Here is a 21579-nt window from a genome sequence, read left to right on the forward strand (position 1 = left end):
GCGGGGATCGCTGCCCGGGGGGGACGAGGATTCAGCTGTCTGGATCCAGCCCAAAAGATTCTTTTGTTTTCCGCTTTGTGTCTTTCCTGAGTTCAGCTTCCGGTTAAGGACAACTCGTGCAGACACAGCTCCCCTCTTTCCTTGGGGCTAAATCCACAAAGGATTAACTTCAAGCCGTTGCCATAAGGAGCTGGCCGCATGCTGTTAGGCAGCTAAGCATACCCATTAATTACACAGAAAATTTAACAAATGCAAAATAGTCAGCAAGGAGTTACTCAAGTGAGCTGGAAGGAAATGCCAAGAGTCATGTCCCAAGGCTCCTCTGCCCCCAACCCTGGGCACTGGCATCGTATTCCAGACTGGAGACATTACCTGGCTGCTCAGGAGTTCCAGCACCTCACCAGCCAAACAAAGCAGAGCTGCATTTGCAAACCATGTTTGAAATCCCTTTTTGCAGGCAAGAACTTTAACTACAGCTCCACAGCATTGTACTCATGGGCCCTTCCTCTGGGTTCACCAAGTATTAATTATTCCACTGCAAAGTGGTAAAGCTCTCCAGGGGAGACCTGGGAGGCCTCTCACACATATCTCACTGAGCCCAGCATCTGGACATTCACAGGATATAACACACAAAGTTTGGACTGTGCTGATTCACATAATATAATTTAACAGCTGCTTCTAGTCCTGAATTACCTGGGCTTTGAATATTTTAAATTTTTTAAACCTTTTCCTCCTCCTGTAAATGTGTTGACAGTGGTTAACAAGGAGAGGAACTAGAGGCTTGGTAAGCTACAGGGTGAGGGGCAAATAAATAAGAAAAAAAATTACATCACTGGACATCACCGCGTAAGCATTAAATAGAGGATCTGTTAGCGAAAATAAAAACAACAACAAAAGAAAAACAATAAAAACAAAACAAAACCAAACAAACAAAAAAACCCCCCAAAACAGAAAAAAAGAGAGAGACCATGGAAATTTATTTACTTTTTATCTATGAACAGTATGACATATAATTATAGACAAGTTTTGATACACAGGAAAACCCTTTTGTCAACCATTTTTTTTGCTAAATGAAACAGCACAATAATCTTTACACATTCATATTTTGTTTTTGTTTTTTTTTTCTTTACAATACACAGCTTTCTTGGGTAGAAGCAAACTGCAGGACATATTGAGTACTGGTATATTACAGCTACTTACATCATTTAAGAACAGCAAATGGAGAAAAATAAGTTATTTAAATATTGATTTCATATACAGAAAGTGCAACTTTGTTAGTTGTTACATAACTTGCTTAACAGTTTTGATTCCCCAAAGGGTGTCAATTAATGCTAAAAGTATCTTGGACTGAAAGTATTATTTATTCTAAAAATAATACAGTACAACTGCACAGCTGTGACTTGGTGAATCGACCACTATTGCTGCTCTTAGACATGATGGCCTGTTTGAATAATGCAATGTTTAATGCTTCTGATCATGCTCCCAGTCTGCATCCACAGCCAGGCTTATAGAAGAGCACAGGGAATTGCCACCTGGGTAGCAACAGCAGGTTATTGATCAAAGCATATGATTATGATGGCATTTGGTAATATTTTGGGCTTGCTGCTTCTATTGTTAAATAGCTGTTTGGGTTACTAAGATACAATGGATAGATACTTAACATGGTGAGCCTGAGTAGAGCAGATTAAGATTCCAGCAGCAGGTTTCTTCTGTGCTTTCCAAGAGTTAATGAGTGAACTTTTGCTTAGAGCACTGAAGGTTGCAAGAAGATGCAAGAGGTTATGGCTGTCACAATGCACCACCTCAGCTGCTTGGGGAATGCCACAGGTCACTGAAACCACAGCAGGGAAGCTCAAACACTGAGAAGCTTAAGGCTTTTTTTGATTAGAATATAAACTAAAATTGTAATTCAAGTAAGACTACAAAGCACGGTCTATAAAAGAAAACAAAACAAATATTAAAACTCATAAATCTCAAACTGCTCACTCCAGTCCTGATGGGTGTGATTTGGTTTCCTTGGGTCACATAATCATTAAAAAGAATGGATTTACAAAGAGAGTTTGGCAAACAGGTTCAGCTTATTCCCATAATTCTCCTTCTGTTATTAAGAGAGGGGGGAGTGATTAATATGGGAGAGCTTTATTATATGACTTGTCTTCCCTGCAACACAAGGAAATTTGTTTCCTTTTTTTATTGCTATAGTCAGCATGGACTTTTCCCTCGCTGTAATATAACTGCTGTCCACTTACTTCTACTCTGTTCTGGTCCCTGCTAGCAATCCCAGGAAGTCTCAATACTCTTTCCATGTCCTGCTTACTGATAGTCACCATGTAAGCCTCAGAGAAGAACAAGAGAAAAAAAAAATTAAAAAATCAATTTAAAAAAATTCTTTTATCTTTTAGAATCATAGAATATACTGAGTTACAAAAGGGAACCCATCAAGTCCAACTCGTGGTCCTGCACAGCACCATCCCCAAGAGTCACACCATGTACCTGAGAGCATTGTCCAAACATCTTTTGAACTCAGACAGGCTTGGAGCAGTGACCACTTCCCTGGGGAGCCTGTTCCAGTGCCCAGCCATCCTCTGGATGAAGTACCTTTTCCTGATAGCCAACCTAAACCTCCCCTGACGCAGCTTCAGGCCATTCCCTTGGGTCCTGTCCCTGGTCACCAGAGTGAAGAGATCAGTACCCGCCCCTCTGCTTCCTCTCATGAGGATGTGCAACGAGGTCTCCCCTCAGTTTCTTCCAGGCTGAACAGACTCAGCTGCTTCTCACAAAGCTTCCCTTCCAGACCCTTCACCATCCTTGTGGCCCTCCTTTGGATGCTCCCCAATAGCTTAATGTAATTTTTATACTCTTGTGCCCAAAACTGCACATGGGACTTGAGGCAAGGCTGCACAGATTTTCACCAGCTGTACAAAACATGTGTCTGCTCTGTCTCTCCTGATTCTGTCATATGAGAACATGCAGCTTATCAGACACCAAGAAGAATATTAGAGCTTTGCTTGAGAACAACTTCAAGTTGCATCAGTGACTTAGTTGCCTTCATATGATGGCATGAGAGACACTGGTGAAGTATGAAATGTGGGAAGTAAACCTAACAGCTATCAATTCTACCAGAAGGCAAATTAGTTATCATCTGTAGTAAAATGCATCCACTTAAAACATGACTGTGAAGGGCCAGATATAGTAAGGAATCATGGAGTAATCTTTCATTCATCAATCTGACAGCATTTTATCATAAGTCATTAGCTCAGTATGAGCTGGGATATCCCAGTATGAGACTGGGATAATTGGAGCACCAAACAGTGAAGTGCCTTGTCTGGTTTTATACAGTAAATTGATGTCAGAACTGATACTGGAAACAGCCACACATCCCAGCCTGTGCCCAGGTTTCTATTCTGTGCCCAGGTTTCTATTCTATCTCCCTTTAACTGCCAGACTAAGCTTGCTCTGTCTTCCACAGAGCATTTGCCCTACAAGAAGCTGAAGGACACACCACATTTAGACCCCAAAGAAAAATCTGGTTATGTGCTATTCATGATCATTTGTATTTGGTATATAAAACATGTACCCAATATAGAAAAATAAAATCTGTCATTAGTCACATATGCGACTGGAACATTTCACATGGAGGCAGAAAAATATCATTGCGTCATGAGAAACGGTTCATCACATTTGCCAGAACAATGCTCTTTTCCAGCAAGAGGTAATATTAATGCAGTGGTGTGTTCTAAAAATCACAGTGTTATTCATAAGACTATCTGGGAATTTTCTTGTCCATGCCATGGAATTACTGGGTCTAATGATTTCTATGGGACACAATTTGCTTTTTCAATGCAAGTGAATTTTCATTTGTAGAAACCCACTGTTTGGAATCAATATGGTCAGGATACCAAGTCAAAGCTGCCGCATAATGATTGACAATATAACACAGTACACAGAATATGATTAAAATGAAAAGCAGTTACATATATACAAGGCAGTATATCTTGGAACAGTTTAGTAACAACAGTAAATGCAAACTGTAGTGAACAAGGAGTTAACATGACAACTGAAACCTAGCATATCCCTGCATTTGTAAAAGCACCTCTACAGTACAGGAGATGTTATGACGAGGCATTTTATAGAAGCTACTTCAGCTGGAAATCACCCTAAATGCAACTTAAGTGTGACAGGTTGAAACAAGGCTTGGAAAATGTGAAAACAGGTAAAGTGAACACTAGGTAACTGCATAAAAGCTTATTTTAAGGCAAATAAAAAGCTGATTGCTAGAAAGCAGTTATAAAAATTATCTCAGCTCTGTACAAATAAAAAGAAGCTTTCTGACTCTCTGTGGGTTAGTTGCATTGAAGTGACAGAGATGGACCCCACTGAAAACTAATTTCAGTCCATCAGCTTCAGCCTAGCTAAAGGCTTCGTAGCAACTGGGACCTACACCAAGCAACAGCAAAGATGACTGGGGAGGGCTTTGTGTTTAGCTCTAGACTGCTGTAATAAACAAAAGACATTTGCCAAACAGCTTCTACTGGAATTTGCACCTTGATTTGTACCTGGTCTTTAGAACTGATTTCAGGTACCTGGAACCTAGATGTACAAAAGACCTGTTACTAGTATCACTATCACAAACTTGAGGAAAATGTGCAAGGATCCCTTAATTCTGTGAAGCTGTCTGATTCTCAGGCCAACCCTGTGCAGTTTATGAAATAGGAATACTTTAGATGGGAGTGAGGGGGGAGGGAAGTACCACATCTATGTTACCTGGTGGTTGCCTCTCTTCTCCTTCAGTGGCCAAATACTTTCATATCTTTTGAAGAAGATATCTGCCTGTCCTGGGGGGCCAACTCCTTGATCCCTTTAGCTATGTGAAGTGATTAGAGTGGTACTGGTGCAGGAAGAAGCAGTGGATTCTCGACCAGGCAATGTCACCCTATGGAGCATGTTAAATTGCCTCTGGATCAAGAGGTTTGAAGAGTCTTGCTGCTGCCAGGAGCTTGCTTATGTGCCTTTCCTCTGTGATGCCAGCTTTTTGAAGGCAAGTTTGTGACAGAGAAGGCACTTTGCTCAGTGTGTTGAATCCTGCTTCTGTGAGCAGGCTGGAATACATAGGCAGACCAATGGAAATCAGCCAGTCAGACACAGAGGTGATGAGTCCCGGGGATACTGGTTTACGGCAAATTTCTGTGAGTCCTCCACTTGGAATCTGGGGAGTGAAAAAAAAGAACAGAGAACCCTTAATGTTAAACACATCTGCTTGTTTTACAACAAGTCTTTTTTTTTGTTTGTTTTCTCTTCCAAACTGGTAGAATTTCATAGCAGATGTTCTAACTTTTCTCATGTCACATTTGTCAGTATGAGAGTGGTGTGGGCTGAAAGGCTCAGATCCCTTGGCCAGAAACACGGACAACAGTTTTGGCAATATAGACACAGTGGGCAGTATCCAGCTGCTTGGCTGACCTTCATGTACCATTCTGAATCAGTCTGAGTTCAGTAAAGAATACCCAGTAATAAGACTTTTCAGAGTGATGCATTTAATTTCTCAGTAAGGCAAGAGAATACCAATTTTGCCTAATACCTCCTCAGACAGACAAGTTCTCTCAGAAGAAGCCATTAAAGTTTTTGATGGTTTCTCCCTTCTGCTTTTGCTAAGGAGAAGTGGACACTAGTGCAGGTTAAAAAATGAAAAAGGAGTGTAAAGCCTTTCAAATTTTAATACAGAAGCATTTACTACATGCCATCCTTAGTGAGCAAGTCTCTGTTACCACTGCTTGCAGTCTGCTTAGACTTTTAAGATCATTATTTGGTCAAGAGAATGCTATCCACTTTCCTTTCAACTACTGACTGTCCTCCTTTGGGACTGGGGGAGGTACCTCCTGCCCCAGCAGTACTTCTACCTATCTTGTACCTGCTGGATGAATATAAGGAGTACTTCTGTACCAGGACTTCTGAAGTATCTCCCTTTACTACTAGTCAGTCCTTTTAACAGTCTGCTCAGAAAGGAGAAAATCTGCTTTATGGAAATACTCACTGCCATGCGATGCTGCTTCCTCAGCTGCTTTACCCGGATTTGGTCCATGTTTGTAGCCACATCCTTTTCAGGCTGCTCTAAATCTTCAGAGTACCTCTGTACCAAAGCCTCAGGAATGCCACAGCGACCATGCTGAATGTTCCCAGCCAGACACAAAGGAGAGAGGACAGGTTAAAGAAGTGTAGCTATACAGACCAACCAATGCAACAGAAAGAGAAGTGTAGGATGGAAGCAAGAAGGAGCTTTCCTCAAGGTTCCAAGAATACTAAAAAAGCGATCCCTAAAATATTCCTTCCTTCCCTCCACTACAAAAAGACGTACTAATTGATGCTATCAATTCAGAGTTTCTTGGAAACATAAAATCTAATAATTACTTCCTTTTTCAGCTCTATTCCCCCACATTAGCAGAGAGAGACACATTCCTATGTCCAGTGCCACCAAGGCACCAGTGGTCTGAAAAGATGATTTCTGAGTCCTACAACACAACAACTACTTTAGTCATAAAGTGTGATAGCAAAGACAAACAAGAGCTGTAGAATATCTAATGTCCCAATGATTGTTGGTTTATCTAGGCCAGTTACCCACAAAAAATGACAGATACAATGAATGACAGACTATCCCTTGGAATGCTAGTGGAATAAAACCACTGCAGTGATTACCACTTACCTTGTCTGAGTATGGTTCTTCAGTAAGATCAATGTCTTCAGACTGCAGCTTGTTTTCTATCACCATTTCCAGATCCATTCCTCTGCTGCATGAGACTTTCCTTGCTGATGCAGGACCAAGCTTTACCACATGCTGCTGAACACTAGCAGTCTCTGGGAGCTCCGACAGCCAGGGTGGCAGCGGGCTAGGAGGGCTACTGGGCTCCTGCTCAGAAGATGTCCTGTGGACAGGTACTCCATGACAATCAATGGGAGTGGATGAGCTTGTCTTTTTTACTGGCAAACATGGTGCTTCTAAACTTGAGTGGTTTCCACTTGTGGTCGTGGGAGGATGATATAATCCATTAGAAAGGCGTTCTCGGCATTTTTTGGCAGGGACAGGTGGTGGCTGAGAGGGATTTTTTGGTTGCATTCTTGCCTCATTTGTGCTTTTTTGCTCAGCTTCTAGACCTCCCTTGAGGACTGGAGCATAATCAGCCTGTGCAAGGTCATGAAAACCTTTACTCTGTATTTCCACAGGTGTCCTTGTTGCATGATGCATCACTAAGGCAGGCTGAGCTTCACAGTTTTTCAGGGGGAACGGAGCAGGCTTTCCACCTGCAGTCTCCATTACAGAGCAGTTCAATTCCTTAGCTCTTCCCTTCTGAGAATTAGCAGCCCCTTTGCCTTGCTTAGCCATGACATCATCTACCTTACAGCTGCCTCCGTGAGACTGAGGTGGCAAGGCAGAGCCAGTTGCCTTTTTAGCTGTATCCAGTGAATCCTGAGGAAAAGAACCTACTTTCTTGTTAGCGTCCTGTAAGTTGGTATTGGGTTCTCCCTGGAGATCATCCAGTGAGTGGGATCTTGGCCACGTATCTACACCCTGGGGGCCATCCAGAGTTTCATAGCTTCGACACACAGCTACTGGTAAACTTCTGCGGTTCTTCTTCAGAGCCATGATGGCTGGAGGCTTGACAGAGCTCTTCAGAGCACGATGTGCACAACCCAGCCGACTCTCTTTTTCCCCTGGCTGCAGAGTTTCTATTGACTGGCTCAGTGGAAGAGTGGGATAATTTGATAGCTGGTTTCTGCTGAAATCCCTAAAGCTATGCTCAATTGCTGATTTAGAGGGTGGAAGACAGGACCTTCGTGTTTTACCTAGGAACAAATAAATCCACCATTAAAAATAAAATCTGAAGCATAATAAGAAATCCCTGTCAAATGCTTCTGAAACAAAATGATTTGTTCCCTTTTTGTTAATTTTAGTGTAGAAGAACAAAATGCCATTTCAAGCATAAAGATTTGATTTGACCTTCAGCTTTATTAGTAACTGTTATCTGTAAAGTAAAATACATCCAAAATACTTAATATCCTTCCTACTCTCCAAATGGCACAGATTTGAGGTTTAGCTCACATAAACCTTGTTCAGTGTAGAAGTACTGTATCCTACAGTTAGAACTGATACCCTATGCTCATTGTACGAAGTGGTTTGACAGGCCCCCCCTGAAATACCTCAAAAGATGTACATTTTTTTCTTTGTCTCTAATCTTAGTATATAAATAATGATGTTCATCTTTTAATAAAGTTTACTAGTTTACATAGGATTTTTTAAAAAACACCCTGTTTATGAATTTTTAAATTATTTGCCAATATAGTTATTTCTTCTTTTAAATGAGCAGCAAACTATTCACAATGGCAAAACAGAGAGCAAGAAAGTGCATGAGGACTGGTTTTGCATCGGCCCCTTTGGAAGGCTATTTGCAGTGACGGCAGAGTTTTACAGAAAACAGTAAAACCAATGAAAACCAATGTCTCAAGCCAAGAGGGAAGGAGGTGGTAGTCAGAGCAAGGGACAAAGTCAAGTAGGAAGTAGCTTGTGTTAGCTAGGGACAGGAGAAAAAGTATATGAAGATATCTTCTAAAAAGAAAAGACTGCAGGAACTGTAAGGCTCATTGCTGTCACCATTACCATTCTCCAGATTTTCACTGCTTTCATAGCAGCCAGAATCCCGAGGAGAGCATCCGCTTAGGCCTTGGCCTTCAATGAGAAGTTTCTCCTGAGATCCTGACTGGTCGCTGTTACCTAGAGGATGTGAGAACACAGTGAAAAACAGCCAAACAGAAAATGCAGCTGAACTTCTCAACCTTCCATTTCAAACACCATTATCTTGTGTGTTCAGAGAAGGGCAACACAGCTGGTGAAGGGTCTGTAGCACAAGCCTTATGAGGAGTGGTTGAGGGAGATGGGGGTGTTGAGCCTGGAGAAGAGGAGGCTCAGGGGAAACCTAAATGTCCTCTAGAATTGCACTGTTGTAGCCAGGTGGGGGTCAGCCCCTTCTGCCAAGCAACAAACAACGGAACTAAGAAGAAAGTGGCCTCAAGTTGTGCCAGGGGATGCCTAGTTTGTGAATTGAGAAAAATTTCTTCACTGAAAAGGTGGTCAGGTACTGGAACAGGTTGCCCAGGGCAGTGACTCAGTCACCATCTCTGGAGGTATTTCAAAGACATGTAGATGTGGCCCTTAGGGACAGGTTTAGTGGTGGACTCGATTGGACTTGGTGTATCTAAAGGTCTTTACCAACCTAAAGGATTCTATGATCTTTCCTTTTGTATTATTTGTATCAGAAAAGAGTGAGCATTAGGAAAGCCATCACAAATGTCGGAAACATTCATCCTATTTGGTAAATTATCAACAACAGCCTCAGCAAGAGTGTGAAGGAGCAGCATGGTACACAATGAAAGCAGAATGGAATTCCTGTGCTCCTCAGCTGCCTTGGGGCCAAGTTCTGCAACTTACCACCACAGAAATTTATTTAAAATGCTTATGTCAAAGTTCTTTCTAAGACTCAAAAAAATCTTCCAACACCTAAAGCAGAACAAAAGAGCTGAAAAGAATCAAGTCAAGTGGAAAATAAATAAAAATCCTAACTCTGAATTACCTTCCCAGAAGACCTGGAGGAAGGATCGAGACTAAGTCTGGCACATTAGATAATTGTCGCCTAAGAAAGGACAAAGGCACATGAAGGAGACTAATGATGCCAATTCCTTCCTTCCTCGGTCTATGTAAAAAGCCAACACTCAAGTGTAGTCCATCCAGCTTGCATACACTGGATTCCAGGAATTTACCCAGAATTTTTGGCAGGAACCATATTTCATAAAGAAGCTAAATCTGGAGCTGAAGATACAGAAAACCAGTGTCATGATACAAGAACACAGTTTATGCTGTGGTAATTTTCCCTCTACAATGAAATGTCAGAAATGGCTACTCCCATTCCTACTCTCAGCACATGACAGGTAATTATGGGGTAGAACTATGTGCTGTTGCCCCTCCCAGATTCCATCTGTCTGGTCTCCATTTCTCTTTCTCCTCATCATCCTGACTTGGAGCTGGAATTTGTACTTTCCAACCACCAAATCTTCAAGTTTGCAAACCAAAATTGAAGGATCCTGAAGAAAATTATTACTTCAGGGAAGTTCAGCATTCTAAATAGGTCTGCAAATAATGAAGAGAAGCTCATCTGAGGTGACAAAAAGCTACTCTGATATAAGTGAAAAGAAACTAATTCTGTAACTGCAACTTTATTAGTAGCTAGAGGAGGGAAAGGAAAGAGTGGATTGCCTCTTTGGGAAATGAACAAGAAAACTACACAGGCCACACAGCACTGTCTAAAGATGTTCACCACACATATTGCTGTAATTGAATTAAGCATTTCCGATTTAATAACAGCTGTTTAAATAGCTGCTATGGAAGTTTAAGCTAAAACATAGGAATTTGCACAGAAGCAGCTGAGAATGCCCTCACACAATCCATTCCACTGACTCTGCTTGGTAGATATCAACCTTCTGCTGATACTTGGGGATGAAGGGAAAATTCAGAACTGTCTTAGGTTGCTGCAGCTAGGCTCTGCTTACTCCTGTGCAGCAAAGACACCCTTGCATTTGACTGCCATGGCTTATTCCACTTTTCCTTGTCTTTGCAACCGCTTGCCCAAGACCACGGGGTTCAGTGAGCAAAACTGCACTGTTGTACATAGATAGGTGGGTCACTGTTTTTCACTCTGCACTTGACTGATATATTTGCTCCCTTTGAAAATTGCTGTTGTCATATACACAACTGAAGCTACCTTTACAATCCTGCAGTTAACAGTCCAAGAACCAAAAGCATGTGATAAAATTAATTCACATTATACTTTCTCCAGAGCCCTCTGGGATTTGACTTTTTTTAACTCTTGATAATTTTAGTCTCTTCCCTCTAATCTAGAAATTTTTTCTTTCTTATTCTCTGTGTCTCAGTCTCCTACTTTAAGTAGGTAATCTCATGATTTATTCTTGAGCATCAATATTCTGAAGTGTTATGTGTTTTTACACTTGATATTTATTAAATAAGTTGGGTGGTAAGGCTTACACGAACAGAGTAATTCCAGCAGAACCAAAAAAGTCTTGCGTCACCTCTCAAAAATCTAATGTTACACAGGATTACCCTGGAAATAACTATATTAGGAAAAAAAAGATCAAAATCCTGGAACAAGTTTTCTGGTTTAAGGGGTTCACAAGGTTCTTGGCAGAGCTCTAGTAAAACAGAAAACCTCAAACATTCCACGTACTATCATATTCCTGAAGAAGTTCCACTGCTGTGAGGAGAACAGCTCTGTGCTCAGGATCTCGGATGTTCAGTTCGTCCAAATCTTCCTCTTCTAAAAGCTTAAAGGTATCCAGATCTTCATAACCATTGAACAGAAAAGTGGGCATGTGCTCCTGCACAAAGGGAAAAAAATGAGTGGTAAGACAACATATTAATTCAACTTATTTTGTCAGTAAAGACACTAAAAGAGATTTTTGCAACCAGCAAGAAAAGCAGTAAGTTAAGTAAGTGCAAACCAATGCACAACAGCAAAATTATAGCATTGTAGTTTGCATAAGCACTGCTCTGAGTTCAGGGAGGTGGCTGTGCCAGAACTAGAACGCTGCACATACTGTTGTGTTTGGAATGCAGTGCATTAGATGGCCTGAGTACCATGCTACCTGAAGGCACAAACGTGGCATGGCTCTGTATGAGGGGACAAGTATGAAGGGAGAATGACAGCCACATCAATTTATCCCAAGCACTTCTGAATAGAAACATGGAAAAAATGTCCTCTTTAAAGACAGGATAACTGTTGTTATTTTACACTTTTTGCTTGCCTCTGGAGTGTGCTAGCCTGTGGTCATACTGTGCAACAATTTCCAGTGTCTGAGTGTACACGACTCACAGCCTGCAGCACTTCATCAAGCCTGACAGGCAGTTCTGCACTTCAGCTATTTTCACTCTGCAGCTAAGACCCGATTCTGCTAAGCAGTGTGACAATCCTTAGGATTATGAATCTGGTGTGTAGCTTCCAGACCTAACAACTTCAAAGGCGTGCCAGAAAAAAGTGAAAGGGTAAGCAGAGACAGAGAGAATTTGGACCTTCAAATTGATGCGATCCAAGAGATCCTCAACTGACTTGGGCTGGGGTGGTCTGCTTTTTCGCCGTCTCCTGGTGGGCCGCTTCGGCTTCTCTTCCTCTTCATTTAGCACATCCACATAGATAAATTTGAAGGTGCCAACTTTGTTGTTCAACAGACCCATCCAAGTGCCCATGGGGGGTTTGCTGATTATATCAATGATGTCACCTTTCTGCAGACCAAAGAAGCAAGAAAGCCATTTAGCTTTCTGACAGGTATTTCAGCAAACACACCCACTTGGATTTCTATGTACATGGGATGGACAACACACTTCAGTTTAAAAAGGTTAACCACAGCAATTGCAAAGATGTCTGATTAAACTTGTTTTACAAATGGAAGAAAAAGAAATTTGGTGGTATGCCTCAGAGCAAGTCAACAAAAGATCCTGGAATGGACCCCAACGGTCCAGATTCACAAACCCACTGACATCTCTGTAGAGCATCAGTGCTGTTTTGGTACAAAAGTCTCTATGCTTGCAACTACCTGAAATTGTGCAAAGAAGAACACAGTGTATATGAGCAGAATTTCAAATCAGATCTCCTGAGCAAAGGAAGCCAATGCAGAGGGAACTGATAAAGTTGCTTTTCCTAATGTGCTCCTGACCGTAACGAAGAAATGGACATGCAACTGCTTTTGCATGCCTCAAGAGATTACCTTACATACATCTGGTTTAATAGGGATTAGCTGTCCTTGGAATTTTAAGTAATGAATGTAAGGAGTCAGATAGTTTGAGTTGACTACAGCATAACTAAAAATAATCAGAGCTGATATCCAGAAAAATTAAAGGGTGGTGACCACTCAGTTAGCAAAGTATTTCAATATTAACTCAAAACAAGTTATATTAACTGAAACGCCTTTAAGAGACACTGTGTGCAGGTGCATGCACATTTCTTCCAAGAGTTCTGAAAATTTTTCCATTGAGGATTATTTCATTGGCAGACAGAGTACTTTTCCAATCTTTTAAGCAAAATGGAAATGAGTTCATGGCACATCTTTAATTTTCCAGAGACTAAAGACACAAGTGTCTTTCCATGGATGCAGAGAAACACTAGTAGTTACTTACAGTCTATAACACTTTGCTATAGTTCTGTGATTGCTATTTAAGGAAATCTTAAATGTCGAAGACAGGTTAAAGGCCTTCAAAAACATATAAGAATTCATTAAAAGATTAAGAATTCTATAGTTTTTGTAAAAAGGTCTTAATTTAGAATTTTAGCAAAATAAATTTTTGATTCCTTAAAAACAGATATAGCTGGTACCTTGAGCTTCAGAGAATCTGTATCATAAGGACTCGGAGTAAAATCAGTGTGAACCCTGGCTCTTCCACAGAAAGGTCCTCTGTAAGGAGGCTCTTCATCGTCACCATCTTCTGATTTCACACTCTCCCTGTTGCTGGTTGAGGAATCTGTTGTACTCACTGTCTGACCACCTGTGTGAGGGACATTGGATCAGTTCACAAAAAAGTTTCTTTGTGAAGAAGCTTCACAAACAGACAAGACAGAAAATGGGTCTTCTTTCAACAAAACATGGTAATCAAAGTTAAAAGCCCTCAAATGCTGCTTCTTCTTATACACACGTGTGGATGGGAGAGTTAGCAAATTACTCTGCATTCCTGCTTTCCTGAATTCACCCCCTCAATATTTAACAGAGAAGCTGTTCAACAAGTGTCTCATCTACGGCACATCACAAGAAATTGACGACATATTTCTGGGAAGTTTTGCTCATAAAATGTTTGTGAGGAAAATAAGCTCTGAAGCCTGCAAGAGGGTTCCAGAATCCCTCTCAAGTCCAGAAATTTGGTGAATAGTGTAGCAAGTTCACATCACGTGTGTTCCATTTAGGCTGTTTCCTGTAGAGACAGTCTAAACCAGAGAGGTTTTAAATACTACCCTTCCTTTAACTAGTTGATGAAAGAAACTCAAGGTTTCTCTCAACAGAGAGTGGAAGGCCCTTCTGGAGCCCTCAGGAGAAATTCAGTGGAAGATGAGCCTGATTACTACTTAAACAGTAGTAAACACGTTAATTATTACATTAATTTAATATTAGAATATTTATATTGTAATAGCAGGACCCAGTAGATAGAAAGCAGGATTTCATTTTTTCAGGGTTCTGTATAAACATAAAGCAAAAAAGCACTGCCTTTGCACCAAAGAGCTTACAGTTCTTTGCAAACCCCTAATGACTAACCCTTCAGCCTTTCCACGTTTTAACCACAGTTTCTGCTTTGACCTTCTCTGATTCTGCTTACAGTGGAGATCTCTGCTCCCTGAAGCCACGGAAATGGAGCAACACAATTACAGCTGAACTTACTCATTGAGCTCTGACCACTTAAGGAACTCCTCAGGCTCTCCACCGAGCCGCCAGCTTTCAGCTTGGGTTTGTCCAGGGAGTCAGTGTCTGGTGGTGGCGACTGCGGGGAACCCGGCACGATCCCAGGGCTGGACTCCTGAAAGGGGTTGGACCATTTAAGTTTGATAAATGAACACAGCACTGACGGGAGCTGCTTGTCCGCCGCCAAGGAAAAAGATTCTGTTTCCCTGCTCTTTATCAGACAGGCTGAAAACTTGTAAGTAGAAAAAAACCCCTTACACAAAACTCTCAATTCAAGGGTTTTCATGACACATTACATTTTGGACAGCGGTACTTGCAAAACAGCTAGTGCCAAATTCAGGTCTCTGAATCAGAATTTTGTACAAAGATTAACTCAAAAAAATCAGACAATGCAAGTAAGATATGAAGCAATGTTTTTGGGGGCTTTTTTTCAGCTATTTTTTATATCATTGCTCATTTATCTATAAGAACAACAAAAAAAAGAATTAGCTAGAAAATGCAGCCTATGCATGGTACAAATACTCACAAACATAAATGCATAAATATAAAAAGATTTTGCTACGTGTATATCCTGGTTGCTACAGTGTACAATAGTTGAGATAATTTCTCTTTTCATACAGTCAAACATTACTGAAAATCAAAAGGGTCTTTCCTAAACTGAAATTCTGTCAGCCTTTGTGAAGTACAGTTAAAGCAAAGCAGCCGATATTTGTGGCCAGCATAGCTTTTGCTTGTTTAATGCATGCAAAAAGAGATACTGGAACATACTTTGAATCATGATGCCTGAAAGTTATAAATATTCTAAACCAGCTGTGCCATAAAGTTTGAAAACAAAATAATTGTAGCTTGCATACAAGTGTGTTTTGTTGAGATGTATGGTCATAAAGCTTTTAGATTAACACTATTATTTGTATGGTGCAGAATCATTAGGAAAATCTGATCCCAGCATTATGACTTCAAAGGTTAAATCAATCTTAGAGTGACAGAGAGCAGAAGTATTGCTAAATCAATGTAAAGCAATTTCTCAAAGGATCCCTTTTCTTTGGCAGACTTTGCAGAGGCACACTGGAAAGTCAGTCAGACACCAAACCATCTTCTTACAAATATTAAATCATGTTATACCTTAAAATATTTTAAGTTTAAATTAAAAAACCATAACTGTAGCACTGCCCCGGTTATGAATAAGCATGGCTAATAAACAGTTCTGCAGGAAATGGATTCTGTAGTCACAAAGCACTGGCCATATTTCTGCCTCTCTTGGTGCCTCTGGATTCTTCAGTTTGGGGTTGTTACTACGAATGGTATGAAGTGCTCCTTTTACAGGCACTAAGGCTTTGCATCAAGAGCAAAACTTCCATTCCCGATTTCCCACGACTGCGAGCATCCCCCGCGAGCAGTCCGAGCCCACTGGGGGGCGGTGTTAACCAGGAAGAGCTTTGCCTTCCCAGCGCCTCTCCAACCTATTCCTTACACAATCCAAGTGGCGAGCCCGGTTTTAAACAAATGCCGAAGATTTTTGACACTCCACTAAAGGAAAAGGAAAAAAGACAGCAATTGTTTCTAGGCCACTGAAATTCAAAGTCTAATTTAGAACTAATGTACTACAGGTTCGCCTTTAAGAATAGACTATAAAAATCTGTAATGAAAGAATAATAGGAAAATCTTCTGACAGATGCCCCTTTCTGACTAGACTGAGCCTTTGTTTTAATAGACTGCTGCACAGGGCAAGGTACGATGGAGAAGAGACCTGTAATAGCAGAGAAGAGCTGTGTATATGTGAAGTTATGCTGGGAATTTAAACTAGGGTGTGAATTGCAGATTAAATATATTACTGTGACCCTGTGTCACAGGCTGGTTCCCTAATAAATTGTTATAGAAAAGAAATGGAAATAGAGAGTGAGGTGTGTAATGCCATCAATGACAGACTTCTGATGAGCTACTTAAATGAAAATCTGAAAATGCATTTTCCATGGTACTGGCATCTATAGGAAGCCATTTCATAGTGAGGGATTTTATAAGAACATAGGAATAAGTCACACCATATAATCTTGTTAGAAATTTCTTCAGAGATGCCTTGATGTGTGGGAATCAATATTGATTATCACTTCCACATTATTAAGTGGATTCCACTGCAGACCTTACATACCTGCTCAGACAAAGAGCTGCTGTATTTTTTTGACATCCTTTTCTTCATGGTTTCTTTTACAGACTTCACCTTTTTGCCCAGAGATATACGGGAGGCAGAGGGTGATTTGATCACTTCTTTATAAACAAAGTCTCCTTCTTTGCCCTGCAAAATAAAACAGGGCTTAAGCCTTTAAAACAAAAGAGCCATTTTCTCCCTCAGCCATCAGTTACTGCGGAGATGTCCAGGCAGACACAGGACAGCAGCACACTGCCCTGATGCCTGTTTCAAATTCACTGTTGAGACCTTCTGCAAACCACTGCAGTAGTCCACTGTTGCTTACTCTTAAGGCCTGATTTGTGACAGTATTGTGTGTGGATGTGCTGAGGACTGTTAGGATGCCTTTATCCTTTGAATTTCAGTAGGTATTTGATGTGATAGAAAACCCTACGTTTCAGGCTAAGCCTTTCTAACAGGACACACAACAGTAGTTGTGGCTCATATTGTTCAATGCTACAAAGAGTTTAGCAGGAATAAAGGTACCTCTGAGATATATATACACACAGGTACCTCTGTGTGTATATATATATGTGGATATCTACATTTGACTACCTAAATTTACTTTTTATTTTCAGACAGGCATTCTGCTAACCTCTGTGGTTTTACTATTCACCCTAAAAAAAAACAACAAAAACCAAACACCACAAAAAAATGTACTAAATCCATCAATCATGGTAGGTTAAACTTGCACTGCTTTTTTAAGGCACACAACAGGGTACTGACAAACTAAATTAGCTTGTCCCTATATAGTGGATGACAATGACCAGCTGCTTTGAATTCACTTAACCTTTTCTAAACCAGCTTAAGGTACTGAGCACTTACTTTTATCACAAGTACACAGTTAACATGGATCAGCTGACATTTTAGTAAACTTGTATGATTCAGCCCTTATTCAGATTGTCCAGGCAGGACATTAAACATGTTCTACTCTGTTTCAGGAAACACTGAGCAATGCAGCTCTATCAGATGTTTTCCAGCACCCTCCATTGGCAAGGGTACACCAAAAATCACAGCACAAAAAAGGACCAAAATCCATCGGGCCAGAGAGATTGACTATTGAGTTTGGTCTCTGATCTAGTTAAATTTCGCTACAAGAATTTAGCAAACCTTAAAATAAATGTACTATATTGTACATTAAAGATTTATCTTTTTTCTAAATTCATGTATGTTCTCTACTTCATCAATGTTCTTACAAGAAGTTTCTCTGAAATTCAACTTAAAAGTTGTTCATAATTACAACTTCCTTGGTAATTTTCATCTTTTTCCAGAAATTAGTGACAGCTTTTTGCCTAATATTTTGAAAAAAAGTTCTACCTAATGGATTTATATGTTTCCAAGAAAAAAAACACCTGCTTTGATCTGCATGTATTGATCTAGTACACTGCATCTCTCCCACTACTGATGCTCCCAGGGATAAATCTAGACTTCACACTTTCTTATATTAAAATCAATCTGATCAAAACAAGTATCTATGTTTAAAGATAAACACTATTAGTTCAGAAGTTAATTTGTTTGCTGAGTTGAAAATTGATGACTAAAATAACCACCCACAGATTTAGCAAATTTAGGGGTAATTTATGATGTTAAAAAAAATAAGGCAACAAAAAACATGCCCAAAAACTCCAGCTGACATAAAAATTAATATAATTCTGGCATACAAAATGGTTGAAAATTTAGACTTGATTTAAGTGGACAGGAAGGTTATCAAATCCAATTCTGAAACAGAAAAGCATATATGGGCAAAAGGAAAAAATATGTTTGCAATTTCATTTGATATAATGTTCTGGCTCATTTCTGTCCTGTTATTTTTGGCCACAGGCCAACCAACAGTAACAGTGGGATCAACATGACTAACATAAAATGGAATTAATTCTCAGGGGAGATGTGGTTTTTTTAAAAATACAAAAATGCTCTGAGATCAATTGCGCAGCACCCAGCGCAATGGGATCCTGGTCTACTCCAGAGCTCTGAGATACAATGAGAAAACTAATAATGAACTTCTTGCATAACAACTTCCATGCAAATAATTTGCAGATCTTCAGTGAAGTTAGCCTCATCATTCCAAATAGTAAATATTTTTACCAAGGAAGTATAGCAAGCACATGTTTTGCCTTGGGTGATGCTCTGAGGAAGTCAGATATAAGAATATCCACAGATGTGCCCCCAGATCTGTGCTTTGATCACTTGTTCCTACCTCTTTGCACATACTGTATATAAATACTTATACACACGTGGATATGGGCGGGTATGTTATTCTCAAAGCTAAGGAAGTTTGAGGTTAACAAAGATGCTCTGTTTTCTTGGATTCCCAAACTATTATTACAGACCGAAATTACACTTCAGTCTATTATAACTCTACTGTGCATTTCATTTTATGCTATTTCAAGCCTGCACCTTCTCAAACTCACCATTTGGTCAGAACTGTTTCCAATATGAAGGGAACGATTTGTCAAGTCAAAGCCTCCAAAGCTACAGGTTCTCTGCAAGAAACCAAGGATAGATAGTTTTATCACCATAATTAGCTAACTTAGAACATCTGCAGTTTGGAGAACACCAACTGAAACACAAATGTCTGCAAAAATGGAAAGAAACAAACAAACAAAGGGATGAGAGATTATAAATCAGGAAATCTGTTGCAAGGCAGTATGAGTCTCTCTTTTCCAGAGACAACTCCTTGGCCTAAGGTCTGCTGCTGTTGAGTCATGTACTGCCTACTCCTCTTTTTAAAAAGAAAAAAGACTTTTTGGTCTGAGGAAACTGTTGATCTTATGCATCAAGTTTTCCAAGGTGCTGGCAACTCCATCTCTTCACTCCCATCTGGCTTCATAAGTAAGTCCACAGCAACACTGAAACAGAGAACCACCAATCTTCTAAATCTTTTAAAGCACTGAATAACCTACCTTCTGAATAGCGGCATAGGCTGCATTTCCACTGAAATACAGGGAATCACTGGAAGCCTAGTAGGGTAAGCCCTTGGTAAGAGGAGGGAAAACCCAACTCAGCTATCCATAAGCATTGTGTCCCCAGAGACTCAGCTGATTCCAGATTAGTCACTTTCAGATTTTTTTTTAAGAGGTAATAAAACCTGACCAATGAACAACCAGCTGCACAGTACTCAAGTAACTGGCCTTGGCACAAGTCTCATGGGGCAATGCAGGGAAATGAAGGTATGGCCATTACAATAAACTTGCACAACTTCAGCTCTGGGCTCTGAGTGTGGCTTTGAAGACAGGCAGATGCCTGCTGTAAGAATTATTTTCAGAATCAGAGCTGAGATAAACAGGAGGCAGAAAATCAACGCTTATGAACTAAAAGTTCTTAGGGTCTGAACTACCCAACAGAGTAACTTCAAAGACCCTTTAAGAATCAATTAGGTATTGATTAGGTATTGGCTCAGACCTACAAAGGATTGAGTCAGTGAAAACCCACCACCTGAGAAGTACCAGCTCACTTAATCTATTAGGAAGAAGCAAGCTGTATAAACTGTGACACTTAATAAACAATTATAAGAATTCATTCATTTAAAGTAAACACTCTTTCTGTTCACCACTTAGAAGCTTTTAAAAGGTCTTAATAGCTTTTAAAAGGTTTTATTTATAGCTTCTTGCTGCTACACCCAGCAAACTTGGATGACAGTTTTTATACCTACTACAACTCTAGTGGAACTCCGAGCCAGCTTTGTCTAGGCCCCACAACATTAAAGAGAATGTTGTGATGTAGACTTTTTCTAAGTGTTTTTGTTTTTTTTTTCCAGAAGGTAATGTGACTATGGCATGGGTTTTAAAAATTGTTTTTAGAAAACATTAGAGACCAACCACAAGTAGTGAGATCAGTTTCTAAAGCACAGCATGTTTAGCTAGGAGTAATTTGGTCCTTCTGTGAAGAACCATTATAACTAATCCTACAGCATATGGTAATCCCATCAATGAAGAGAGGATGTCTGGAACTGCTCTGAGCAACTTGTCTGTCAAACCAGCCAGAGCTCCTCCTAAAGAAGTCTTCTTGGAGAGCAAGACAACTGTTGGCTAAAAGCTTCTGAGTAAATGCACCTTATTAAAGATAATTGATGTTTCACTATGGACCTGCCCATACATGTAAAATTTAACTTCCATCTTCAGATTCCAGTAGGGACCCTGGCAATCCTACAGCAAACAAAAGGTCTGTGGATGAGGAGAGGAATATTCAATGGAATGGCCATGCAATCAAAAGTATTATTCTTCTGGGAGAAAAGAAAAACTGATGCCATTTGAAAACTTCATGCATGTCCAGGCCACTGAAACAAATATAAATGACAAAAATGAATGGCAAGGCAAGACAGAGTGACCAATTCCACTGAATACAGAGGCATTGCAGTTTCCCTGAGGTTGCAGCAAACAAACAGTAAGCGTTTCTAGGAAGGAGCAACATTAGTTGAAGCTTGTCAGCTATTTGCATTTTTAGGAAGTGCACTGAAAAAGTTAGTAAGGGCAGCAGGTCTCCAACATTTATCCCATTCACACAAGGCTGGAGAAGCAGCTGACTGAGAAGTTCCTCAACAACAAAAAAGCACTGTCCATTTCTTTAACTGTATCTCTGTGATTAAGCAAAGGTCAGTGCAGATAGTTTTCATAATGAAATTATTATGGCGAGACAAGACTAACTTATTAGAAGAACAAAAGAGTTGTTTCTGTCATCTGTATTTATGAAGACAGTTTTAGAGGGTATTTTTCATTATGGGGCACCTCTAGAACATCTCAAGTATGCTTTTTGGTTTAAGATAACCTTATTATTCAACCCACAGAAGGATGAGCAAGGTTTCTCCTAAAACTGCAACATCCTTTCAGGAAAACAACATCATCTGAGTACAATGTCTGTAGTGATAGACAGTTTCCTGCGAGAGGCAGGTAAGCAGTCAATGCGGA

The 21579-nt window shown here is 40.2% G+C and overlaps 1 protein-coding gene across 6 annotated transcripts in view; it reads right to left on the minus strand.

Moving 5' to 3' along the window:
- Nucleotides 1-954: 954 nt before the first annotated feature.
- SASH1 (SAM and SH3 domain containing 1) overlaps nucleotides 955-21579 on the minus strand; it is a 184952-nt gene continuing 164327 nt past the window's right edge. For all 6 annotated transcript variants that reach the window (XM_059467217.1, XM_059467216.1, XM_059467218.1 and 3 more), the window contains 10 exons: nucleotides 19087-19158; nucleotides 16640-16783; nucleotides 14473-14608; nucleotides 13422-13591; nucleotides 12125-12334; nucleotides 11283-11433; nucleotides 8648-8761; nucleotides 6698-7836; nucleotides 6032-6163; nucleotides 955-5206 (listed from right to left, as the gene is read on the minus strand). In XM_059467217.1, coding sequence (XP_059323200.1) covers nucleotides 4946-5206; nucleotides 6032-6163; nucleotides 6698-7836; nucleotides 8648-8761; nucleotides 11283-11433; nucleotides 12125-12334; nucleotides 13422-13591; nucleotides 14473-14608; nucleotides 16640-16783; nucleotides 19087-19158 — 2529 coding nt within the window. In that variant the 3' untranslated portion in view covers nucleotides 955-4945. The remainder of the gene's footprint in view (nucleotides 5207-6031; nucleotides 6164-6697; nucleotides 7837-8647; nucleotides 8762-11282; nucleotides 11434-12124; nucleotides 12335-13421; nucleotides 13592-14472; nucleotides 14609-16639; nucleotides 16784-19086; nucleotides 19159-21579) is intronic.

The sequence above is a fragment of the Ammospiza nelsoni genome, chromosome 3 (genome assembly GCF_027579445.1).
Source record: "Ammospiza nelsoni isolate bAmmNel1 chromosome 3, bAmmNel1.pri, whole genome shotgun sequence".
Taxonomy (NCBI): domain Eukaryota; kingdom Metazoa; phylum Chordata; class Aves; order Passeriformes; family Passerellidae; genus Ammospiza; species Ammospiza nelsoni.